This window comes from Erythranthe guttata, chromosome 1, assembly GCF_056151865.1.
Source record: "Erythranthe guttata isolate IM_541 chromosome 1, IM_541, whole genome shotgun sequence".
Lineage (NCBI taxonomy): Eukaryota > Viridiplantae > Streptophyta > Magnoliopsida > Lamiales > Phrymaceae > Erythranthe > Erythranthe guttata.
This window is the reverse complement of record NC_142533.1, coordinates 11,653,377-11,665,416: the sequence shown is the minus strand read 5'-3', so window position 1 is coordinate 11,665,416 and position 12,040 is coordinate 11,653,377. Positions and strand designations below refer to the sequence as shown.

Genomic DNA, 12,040 nt, shown 5'->3' with positions numbered 1-12,040 from the left:
TTTTATTTCTTTCTTTCTTTCGAATTAATTAATACATGCATATTTACTATAAGGGTTGGTATTTATAATATTCGGCCCTTGTCTCCTATCATTTCGATTGAGCAACTAAATTTGTGTAAATCGAACAAAAATGTGCATTGTACTTGCCGGGATGAACCTTAGTCTAACTTCACACACATAAATGAATTTTACGAAAAATACCACAGTTTGTCTTGCATAGTATGCTAAAAAAATAAATGTAGTTTGTTCTCAGTGCACGTGTAGTACATGCCTCGTGTAAATGTAGTACAATCATTTTCAATTAATCAACTAAATTTGCATAAATCGGACGATAATATGTATTATAAAGAACAATACGTTACATTTTGAGTTTTGATTAAGTAAAGCACCCGATCATTTGCTCTATATTTTCGATAAAAACTCTTAAAAAATTTGATTTCCACGTGTTAGGAGGAGGGTTTGCTGGACGGTGCTCTCCGTTCCAAATTCCCTAACAAAACCGTTCCATGACGAAAGACGTTGCCAAACGGGCAAAAAACGGTCCGGAAAGTCGGGACAATTCAATAAATCAGATGGTCGCGGCTGTCACGGGTACCGGAACGGGATTCGAACGCCATGAATCATCTAATTTACTTCTCCGGCTCTCTAACGACGATCTAACGATCTCAACCTAGGAGGGTTTTAAATATTAATTAAAAGTTTTAAAATATTACAATAGCTCCAACACTTTAATATAGTTTAATTTAGGGCTGGGGAACGATATGCGAGAATTATGAGTAGGTTTCTTATGTTTTAAAATTTTGAAATCTAGACCTAATTGTTTTTTGTTCCTCTTAAAGTAAAGAGGTAAATTCATAACTTACAATTTTACCCTTGATTCTACTTCTCAAGATTATAAGAATTGTTCTAAAAGTGAAAATTGAAGTTTTAATGATAATTTGTGTATTATTCTATTGTAATATTAATATTAAAAACTTATTTGACATTAATTCCTTTTTTTTTTGGCATTTTAATTATAATTTGTCCGTTCCGGCCGCGACGTTGCAATAGAACTGAAACAATGGAGTCCGCGACAGCAGACCGAAATGTTCCGACGAACCATCAGATTGTAAATTACAAGGTACCTAAACCTAATTGGACTATACACATGGTCATTTATTCTGCCTTGGTGTAAAATGATTATAATAAACAATGTTAAATAGAGTATTAATTATCATACTCATTATTATTAAATAATTTTAATTAAATTATTAAAAAATATAATATAATAATAAAATTAAATAAATTGAAATGACTTAATCCATTTAAATCTTACGATTCGATTCTAATATTTGAATAAAATATAAATGTAAAAAAAATGATTAAATCATATTACCTACGATTTAATTCTTACGATTTTTACAAATTAAACCAATTATTAAAAGGGAAATCACATCATAATATTTTGATTGTACTCGTCATATATAGTTTTATTTTTAAAGTAAGAAATTATTAGAATGAGATATAATCTATTTTTGTTAAAATAAACATCATCTATATTTTTAAATAATTATCTTATGATAAAATAATCAATAACTTTAATAAGTTCTTCTGAACAATTGAGGTTAATCGATTTAAATTAATTGAAATGAGTTATAATCTATTTTTTTAAATAAACATCTTATTTTATGTTTCATTCGAATTTTTCACACTATCGATTTGAATAACATAAGTGAGTTTGTATTGAGACAACGCGTTTGTTTATATATTGAATTGATTCAATACTTTATATTTTTCAATAGTGGAGATTATATTGATATAGTAATTACTAATAGATGTTTTGAAATGTTGAACGTTGATTCTATATAATTTTTTAAAAGTTTTTTACATTGCATTTGTTAATTATTTAATTAAAATTATTTAATAATAATTAATATGAAAATTAATAATCTAACAATGACCGCCCTATGAAAATTAGTTAAAATCAATAAAGTCCCAGCCAACTTATATGTAAACAACTGACTGCATTTTCTTCAATCTCTTATACGTTTAAAAAAGTTACATTACAATAGCTCCAACAATTTAACTATTGTTTAATTTGTGGCTAGGGAACGATATGCGAGAATTATGAGTAGGCTTTCTTATGTTTTCAAAATTTGAAATCTAGACCTAATTATTTTGTATTTCTCTTAAAGTAAATAGATAAATTCATAACTTACAATTTCACCCTTAATTCTACTACTCAGGATTCCAAGAATTGTTCTAAAATTTAAAATTGTAGTTGTAATGATAGTTTGTGTATTATTCTATTGTAATATTAATATTAAAAACGTATTTGACATTAATTCAATTTGTTTGCATTTTAATTATAATTTGCTCGTTCCGGCCGCGACGTTGCAATGGAACTGAAACAATAGTGTTTGCGACAGCAGACTGCAATGTTCCGGCGAACCATCAGATTGTAAATTACAAGGTGCCCAAACCTAATTGGACTATACGCATGATCATTTATTTTACCTTGAAATTGACATTTATACAATTCACTGGATCGCTTGAACATATCCTTTAGCAATTTTGGAATTCAATAATTGCGGAAAAAAATTTAGTAATCTTAATTTTGTGCTAAGTTCCCTATTAATGTAGGAAAACAAATAAAGAATGATCGACATTTCATTTACACATGTCTGGATTTTTACATCCTATTATGGGACTAATGACATATACACGTTGACTTAATTAAAAACGGGACGCTCAAATTTTTTTGTTCTCTAAATAAACTCATCACCTAAGTTTACACATTCTTTATTAATACGGGCAACTAATTTTTATGACATATGAATTACGCTTACCATTTAAACACGTTTTTTTTTTTTTGCAAAAACCACCCCTATGTAAAGTTGAATTGCTAGAAAAACCCTCGTGTTAAAAAAAATTACAATGACCCCCGTATGAAAATTAGTCAAAATAAATAAAGTCCCTGTCAGCTTATATGTAAACATCTGACTGCATTTTCTTCAATCTCTTGTACGTGTTTCTCCTCCATCTTCTATATAATATGGAGTTTACTGCAATTACTACCCTGTGAAAATTGCAACTACGCTTTTTCCCCATGTCATAAAAAAATTAGTAAATACCCCATGTATTTATGTTTAGATAGCATACTCGACCCATTTCCTCTTTTCCCGTTGACCAGTTGAAAGGACAGAAATACCCTGGGGAGGTTTCTGCAAAAAAACTTGGGGACCCAATTGAATTACTAAGAAGTTGTAGAAACTTAATCAAATAATAAGTTAGGGGATTGAATTGTAATTTTCCGAAAAATACATTACAGTTATGAAATTGTGGGTGTTGAAAACACTTTTTTGGGAAAAGTATATTATTCCCCAAATTTGTTTTTCCCTGTTGAAATCGCTACCACCCCCACCAAACTCCAACCACGACCACCGGCACTGACCTCGTTATGCCGCCGCCTCCAACCGAAGAGAAGAACATGCCTTCCCCAAATTTCTTCTTATTCCCCATTGAAATCGCCACCACGTCTTCCCGCCCCCACCTCCGCCGGCCCACCCCTTTCTGATATACCTAATTGGGCCGATCCAATGGGCCCCCTAATTTGTCTAATAATTGGGCCCACTACACGAAAGCCCAAGCACCTTCAAAATAAGGCTTGAGCCCAACAAAGTAAACACAACCCAATCAACATATATAAATAGAGGTTTTTACTCATTTGTTAAGGTACGTTCTATGATTTACAAGTATTCTGGAGTGCATATTCTCTCTACCATCTCCACGATCAGTACATCTGACTTGAGCGTCGGAGGGATTTCCGCCGGATCAACCCTCGGCTTAGTTCACGTGTGTTTATTTCGCAGGGACCTCAGGATCATCAAGTTGTTAAGCTATTGATCCGCTTTGCTCTCCCAGCTCGTTTGCTACACTACCCTAGGTGATCTAAGTAATTAGCATCATCATTTTGGTGCCGTCTGTGGGAACGATGCAAACCAGATCACATAGCCAGCAAGATCCTCCTGAGGCATCCGCTTGGAGAGAAAATGACATAGTTAGTAACCTCACAATCCGCGGAGGCTCTGGCTTGCCACCTCCTCCATGTGCTCCGGATCCGCCTCGCGAGGTTCAGGTGATCCCCCCCTCGGAACCCACCACTCGCCGGTCCGCCACTCCATGCTCCCCGAACGGTTCAAATAACCGAGGATGCGCTCCAACGCATGATAGCAGAAGCCTCAACTCGCGCCACCACAGAGGCCGTGACCCAATATATCGCCACGATGGGAGAAAATGCTCCCAACGCGATTCCAGCACCTGCTCCACCTGTGCTGCCACCTATGGCACCACCGCCAGTCCAGAACCAAATAAGTGTCTCCTCATCCACCTCGGACCCACGGTCCCGAGTGCAATTATCCACCAATCACAGGGGGCACAACCCAGACAGCAACGTCAGCGCTCACCCTCACGGGGGAATGCGTCTCCACAGAGAGTCCCTCTCTTTAATGAGGGAGAAGACGAGGTAAACAGCATAATGTCTTGCCAAATTTCCTTCCCCCAATTGAACAATCCAATTGGCGGAAGAATGCCCGCCCTAGTACGACGCAGTCCTTTCACCATGGACATCCTCAATGAGGTATTACCTCAAGGAGTAAAGATCTCGGGGTTACCTCAATTTGAAGGGACCACCGATCCACAAGAGCACATAGAGAAATTTCACGCCATGGCAGATTTGTATGGCCCAACAGATGCCGTGATGTGCAAAATGTTCCGCACCTTTCTCCCCAAGCGGGCCATGAATTGGTTCAACTCTCTACCTACAGGATCTATCGACACCTTCACGCGATTTTCAACACGCTTCACAAATCAATTCGCCATCAACAAACAATATGCCAAGACCCCAGCCCACCTTTTCTCTGTAGTACAAAGAGACAACGAAACGCTCCGCAACTATATCAAGCGTTTTGTGGAAGCCGTCCACGAAGTCCCAAACGTAGGACAAGACATGCTCTCCGGGATCATGCAACAAAACTTGAAGCCAGGTAGGTTCAAAGAATCTATAGCCGGAAGGCCTCCAGGCAACCTAGAGAAATTGCTGAACCGAGCCGAGAAATATGTACGAATAGAGGAAGCCTCTACCCAGGCTCCTCCCTAGAGAAAGATGGAAGATGATCGACAGGACGTTAAAAGACGAGATGATCGACGTCCACCACTCCCACCTCAAGGCCAATCATCTTCCTGCTTCAATCGTTTCACTCCGCTAAACACTCGCCTCACAGAAATCCTTCATGTGATAGAACAAAGAGGTTTAACAGAACCTCCACGCCCAATGTAGCCAAATGCGAAACGAGAAAAATCGGATTGCTACTGTCGATTCCATAAGGATAGAGGACATACTACCGAAGAATGTGCACAACTCAAAGTAGCAATTGAGAGGCTGATCAAGCAGGGCCACTTAGGCGAATACATCGATAAACCTCAAAACAAGCGTCGTGATGACCTCCCACGCCGACATAACAATCGAGATCAACCGCAACGATGAGAGGATGGGGGTCATCTGTTGGGGATCGTGCATGTATACGCAGCGGAATTTAAATTTTTTTAGATCGAACTAGTTTCGATCACATGCATGAACTAATCACATAGTCAACGTACCTTAACGCTTCCGCCATACACATGGTAATTTTCGATTTTATTAAAACATGTAAAACCGAAAAAATATAAAACATGCTTGTTCATCATATTGCAAAAATCGAAACACGTAATCACATATTACTCATGCTCGTAAATTAAAATGCACACAAACATGTTCGAATCAAATTTATCAAAGTTCCGATTTAATTACCTCTTGTAGCGTGAGATTTCGACGAATCGAAATCCGAACTCAAACCCATACAAGTTGCGTTATACCACTCCTAGGGGCTGCAGGAATACCACCAAACAGCAGCTGGTCCGACGGTGAGGCGATCGTTCACAAAATTATAACAAAATTATATTTGTGACGAGCTTAAAGTCCTCGTCGATACGAGTGCCTCTTCGAAATTTCCAATTTCCAAAAGTGGAAACTTCCACTTCAGTGGACCTGTTAAATCGGGAAACTTCCCAATTTAGAAAGTTCACTAAATTCCGCATGTCTCTTTCTCTACGTTTATTCCGACTCGTAATCCACAATCACGAATCTTGGACTCAATCATATTGACCTCCAACTTTGCAAAGATTAACATATTAACCTATGCTCATTGTTATCAAGGATCCGTATTACACGAGAAGTGTGACCCTCAATGGTTCACGTGTATGCTAGCCGTGGGCTCACAACTCTTTGTGATTCGAACAACACATTGTTCTTATACGAACTCCTCCCAAGAGTCCCGATTAGAGTAAAACTCATTTTACTTAATCGCCGATCAAATCAGTGCCCAACGAATCAAGATTGGCGTCTAGCACCTACGCATCATGATTCCCTAGATACAAGTGAAGTGCCTGCAAGAACCTTATGATATAGTTAGCGTACAGTACGATCCCTTCGCAGCACATGTCCCGATTGAACTAGAGGCATTGGTTCACCGAGACCTCTTATAAAGTTCAATAACCGTGCGAACGTTCTAGGTATTATAAATCCGTTCGTGTGTGACTTAGGGAAACATATTTCCCTAATCACCCCACTATCAACTCTGGCCAGAGATTCCTTGGATTATAAACCGTTAGAACACACAGGACATCCATGACTACTCAAGCGCTCGAATCCCCTAATATATTGCACATACTTCACACTAGATTTCGGATTGCACGAACGTTGGCCCTTGGAGTGGTCCGCTGTGGGACTCAGGGACAGGTCACGATACAATCGGTCCTCTAGTGAAGTCACGTTGATGTCTGGGTCTTAAGGACTAATGGTGTACAACTATATCTTAGAAACCTATTACTCGATGAATGAGAACCATTTATAGATTTCTGGGGCGAGGGAGTTCAGTGAACTCATCTAGTATGAGCACCTACTCAAGTATGCCGATGTCACAACACCGAGGACTGATGAGACGCAGTACACATACACTAAGTGCTAGTCTCAAAAGGGAAAGGCCGGTATCCTCATTATTGGCGTAACCCATCGACTAGAAACAAGGTTTAACAGTTACATTACATTGCTGAGTTATCTCATGATTCTACTAGATCAACTCACAGTAATAGAGTAAATCGTTAGGACTATATCTATGCTAATTGCATGGGATAAGAGATATAGAATGTCAAATGAAATATTTTATTATTACGAACGAAAAACGATTGTTTTATTACAAGGAAAAAGAGAAAGACCACAACCACAAGTTGGCTTGTTGGTCACCTACTCTAACATCATCAGCGTGAACAAGAGAACAATGATAATCAACCTACCCGGGGAGTCATTACCTTTATCTCCGGAGGACCGGCGGGTGGCGACTCACAAAATGCGAGACCCTCCCTCGCTCGGTCAGCACGTATGAATCAAGAGCACATCTCTCCATCCGCATCAATCTATCAAATACGAATACCTAATCATAGCATAGTCTTTGACTCCTCAGACCTCGAAGGCGCAGACGAGGACCATGTCGACGCACTGGTAGTCACAGCATCGGTAGCCAACTTTTTGGTTAAGAAGATCTTAGTGGATGGGGGAAGCTCAGCAGATATCATGTATCTCCATATATTCAAACAGCTTGGCATAGATAACGCCCGATTTAGTCCCATCACTACACCGCTAAAAGGATTCACCGGGGAAGGTGTTTTATCCATGGGAGAAGCAGAGTTGCCCATCTCCTTAGGAGAGAACCCTTGTCGAATTACCAAGATAATCAAATTCCTCGTTGTCGACAAGCCGCCCCCCTACAACATCATCCTAGGGAGGCCAGCAATCCATACATTCAAGTCAGTGCCTTCCTCCTACCATCAAAAGTGGAAATTCCCCACTCCTTATGGAACGGGGGAGGTACTTGGAGATAGACGTCTCGCTCGAGAGTGCTATGAAAGAGCCCTACGAGAACCATCCAAGAAGCCCAAACCGTCCGGAAGGGGAGACGACACCCAAAAACCCGACAAACGGAAATGGGTCAACGCGATCATCGAGGACGATAGAGAAATCCTCATCAGTGTACCTGACGATAGCATCAAGCTAACGGCCGTCGAAGAGCTTAAGCTCATAGAGCTCACACCTGGAGATGATTCCAAGCTCCTACGCATCGGATCCGATTTAGATCCAGAGATGGAGCAGCAACTAGTCAAATTCATGCGACACAATGGAGATGTGTTCGCGTGGAAATCCCAAGATTTGTCGGGCATTCCCCCTCAGGTAGCTCTACATCGGCTCAACGTCGACAAAAGTTTGAAGCCTATCAAACAAAGGAAGCGGACATTTGGTCCCAAACGCAACAAACACATCAAGGCGGAAGTGGCAAAACTTCTAGAGGCAGGTCATATACGACCAGTTCTGTATCCTGAATGGTTGCCGAACGTAGTACTCGTTCCCAAGCCCGGTGGCAAGTGGAGGTTATGCGTTGCCTTTATTGACCTCAACAGAGCTTGTCCGAAGGACCACTTTCCTTTACGAGAATCGACCAACTCATCGATTCGACCTCGGGATCCGAGCTCCTCAGCTTCCTTGACGCATATCAAGGATACAATCAAATTTTGATCGCCCCAGAAGATCAAGAGAGGGCCAACTTTGTTACAGATCAAGGCATCTACTGCTACCAAGTCATGCCTTTCGGACTAAAAAACGCGGGAGCCACTTACCAACGTCTAGTGAACGCAATGTTCGCAGATCAAATCGGCTAGAATATAGAGGTGTACATCGACGACATGCTCGTCAAAAGTGTCAAGGTCTCGGACCACTTAACCGATTTGTATCAGTGTTTCCCCAGTCTGCGAAAATACAAGATGAAACTCAAACCCCTCAAATGTTCGTTCGGAGTTCGGGGAGGAAAAGTTTTGGGATATATGATTTCACAACGAGGAATCGAAGCTAATCCCACGAAAATCGAAGCCATCACCTCCATGGCTCCACCATCATCGATCAAGAAAGTCCAACATCCTAACGGCTGCCTAACATCTTTAAACAGGTTCATTTCAAGATCAGCGGACAGGGCTCTCCCCTTCTTCAAGATTTTAAGGGGAGGAAAAAAATTTGAATGGGATGAAACTTGTCAAAAGGCTTTCGTCGAGCTGAAGTTATATCTTGCATCACCACCACTGCTCACAAAACCTCAGCCCCGAGACACCCTCCTCCTGTACTTAGCTACCTCAGTTGATGCCATCAGCGCAGTCCTCATCCGAGATGGAGGAAAAGGCCACCAGCCTATATACTACATAAGCCGCGCCCTCCAAGGAGCCGAACAACGCTATACCAATATGGAGAAGCTCGCTCTCGCCCTCATCAACGCAGCTCGGAAGCTCCGACCTTACTTCCAATCACATCAAGTGGTGGTTCTCACCAATTACCCCCTGAAGCAGATACTAAGGAGTCCCGAACATCCAGGTGGTTAGCCAAATGGGCAATAGAGGTGGGTGAATATGGGGTAGAATTCAAACCCCGCCCCACTATCAAGGTGCAAGTATTGGCTGACTTCTTAGTAGAAATGACCTCACTAGAAAAGAGCACCTCACTCCCTGCTTGGTCTGTCAGCGTTGATGGATCTTCCACATCCACAGGAGGTGGCGCGGGTATTGTACTAACGAACCCCAACGGAGATGAATTTGAATATGCTCAACGATTCGAATTCACAGCCTCAAACAATGTCGCTGAATATGAAGCATTGATAGCTGGAATCCGCCTCGCCTTAGCAGCCGGAGCGCGTAAGCTCCTAATTCAAAGCGATTCTTAGCTCGTCGTTAACCAAGTACTCGGAACTTACGAGGCCAAAGAAGACTCAATAGCCAAATATTTGGCTATCACACACACTCTGTTATCCAAGTTCGAGAGCTACGAAATAAGACAAGTACCTCGCTCCAGTAACATCCATGCGCACAAATTAGCTAGGCTTCGAAGCTCCATGGCAAGCATTGGAAGTCGGAAGGTGACACTTCTCACCTCGCCTCAGCAAGAGATAACTTCAACCGATGAAGTGCATTACAACGAGGAGGACGAACCGTGCTGGTTCATTCCAATCATAAAGTATCTCAAGAAGGGAGAACTTCCAACTGATGTCACCCAGGTACGGAAGTTAAAAACAACAGCCGCTCGCTTCGTAATAGTGGAGAAGAACTTTACAAACGAGGATTCTCATTCCCCTATCTCAAGTGCCTCGACCCAACTACAACAAATTACGTACTTCGAGAAGTACATGAAGGCATCTGCTGAAATCATTTGAGCGGTAGAACCTTGGCTCTCAAACTATTGAGGCAAGGCTACTATTGGCCAACAATGTACGAAGAGGCAAAGAAATTAGTCCAGAGGTGTAAGCCCTGCCAAGAGCATGCCAACATCCCTCACCTGCTAGCGGCATTAATGCAACCGATTGATAGCCCCATCCCCTTCGCCCAATGGGGGATGGACTTAGTCGGACCATTCCCGCCCGCCACGGGAGGGCGCAAGTTCCTCATTGTAGCCGTGGATTACTTCACCAAATGGGTGGAGGCCGAGCCCTTAGCACGCATCCGAGAAGAAGAGGTCATCCAATTCATGTGGAAGAATATTGTGTGTCGCATTGGAATCCCACGTTCCATTATTTCAGATAATGGAACCCAATTCTGTGGCGACAAAGTGAAGAATTGGTGCCTCGGCTTAGACATCAAACAGTTCTTCACATCCGTAGCCAATCCATATGCTAACGGCCAGACGGAGGTCACAAATCGCACCATACTCCAACACCTTAAAACAAGGCTTGGAAGTGCCAAAGGGAAGTGGGTGGAAGAATTGCCTAGCGCCCTATGGGCTTATCGAACAACCCCACGAGCAGCAACCGGAGAATCACCTTTTAATCTGGCTTTTGGCACAGAGGCTATCGCAACCATTGAAATTGGCGAACCATCTTGGCGAATCACCAACTATGATCCCGCAGCTAACGAAGAAGCTATGCGGGGAAGCCTCGACCTTGTAGATGAGCTACGAGAGGTCGCATGCATACGACAACAGATGTACAAATCACGAATGGCCAAAGCATACAATTCAAAGGTCCGCCCTTGATCCTTCCAAGTGGGAGATTTAGTCCTCCGAAAAGTTGAAGCCTCGCGCCCCATTGGTAAGCTCGACCCAAAATGGGAAGGACCATACAAATTCACACAAGTGGTCAATACTGGAGCATATCGTCTCGAGAACCTTGGCGGACATCCTATACCCAGAACCTGGAATATAGGGAACCTCAAAAGGTTCTACGCTTGAGGTATATATTCACATTACTTCAAATCCGTTTAAGTTACCATCCATGACCTCCTCATACAAAAGTTGCTTACAAACCATTACCCCTACAGGCTTGGTGACCTTTCACGTCACTCGTCTTGCAAAAACTGTCTCTACACTCTTGGGAAGTTTCTACTCCATACCGAGGTGCGTAAAAGTCCCACCCAAACTGGGGGGCTAGCAATATTACTTACATCGGCATTCCATAATCACTTTTCATCACCTTCTTATAGATGGAGAATTGTTGAGTGTATATTTTACACTCAATGTATACTTTCTTACGAGGATTTTTGTATACTTTTATTGATTTAAATGATGCTTAATGAGTGGTTTATTGTATTTTAGGTACAACTTGACGATTTGGATGTTCCAAGGACGAAACGAGCCAAAAAAAAGTCAAAAACGGGCAAAAACGGAAGAAAACAAAAATGCTGAAAATTGGCTGAAAAATGCCCGCGCGGCCGTGCCAAATTTAGCCTATTTTTGGCACGGCCGTGCCAACTGCAGAAGTTGGGCAGAAGGTTTCGGCGATTCTCGTGCGGCCGTGTGAGATTTTGACGGATTTTCGAGCGGCCGCGCCAAAACACGCTGGAGACAATTTTGGACTTTTAATCACACAAGGAAACCTAGAATCATCTACCAAGTTGGGACATCTATTTAAGGGCAAACCAAGCACGAACTTGATCAATTTATGTG

At 41.7% G+C, this 12,040-nt stretch overlaps 2 protein-coding genes across 2 annotated transcripts; both read left to right on the top strand.

Annotated features, from left to right (window-relative positions):
- Positions 1-4,567: 4,567 nt before the first annotated feature.
- Positions 4,568-5,137, top strand: LOC105976357 (uncharacterized). Its single transcript, XM_013001625.2, has one exon. The coding sequence runs from the start codon at positions 4,568-4,570 to the stop codon at positions 5,135-5,137; it is 570 nt and encodes a 189-aa protein (XP_012857079.2).
- A 4,447-nt stretch (positions 5,138-9,584) lies between these two features.
- Positions 9,585-10,316, top strand: LOC148772830 (uncharacterized). Its single transcript, XM_088820075.1, has 2 exons — positions 9,585-9,801; positions 9,847-10,316. The coding sequence occupies exons 1-2, from the start codon at positions 9,585-9,587 to the stop codon at positions 10,314-10,316; spliced, it is 687 nt and encodes a 228-aa protein (XP_088676201.1).
- The last annotated feature ends 1,724 nt before the right edge of the window (positions 10,317-12,040 follow it).

Coding starts and splice junctions, on each gene's coding strand:
- LOC105976357 (XM_013001625.2), top strand. CDS start 4,568: ATGCCCGCCCTAGTACGACGCAGTCCTTTCACCATGGACATCCTCAAT.
- LOC148772830 (XM_088820075.1), top strand. CDS start 9,585: ATGACCTCACTAGAAAAGAGCACCTCACTCCCTGCTTGGTCTGTCAGC. Junction 9,802..9,846: donor CGCCTTAGCAGCCGGAGCGC/GTAAGCTCCTAA, acceptor TCGTTAACCAAG/TACTCGGAACTTACGAGGCC.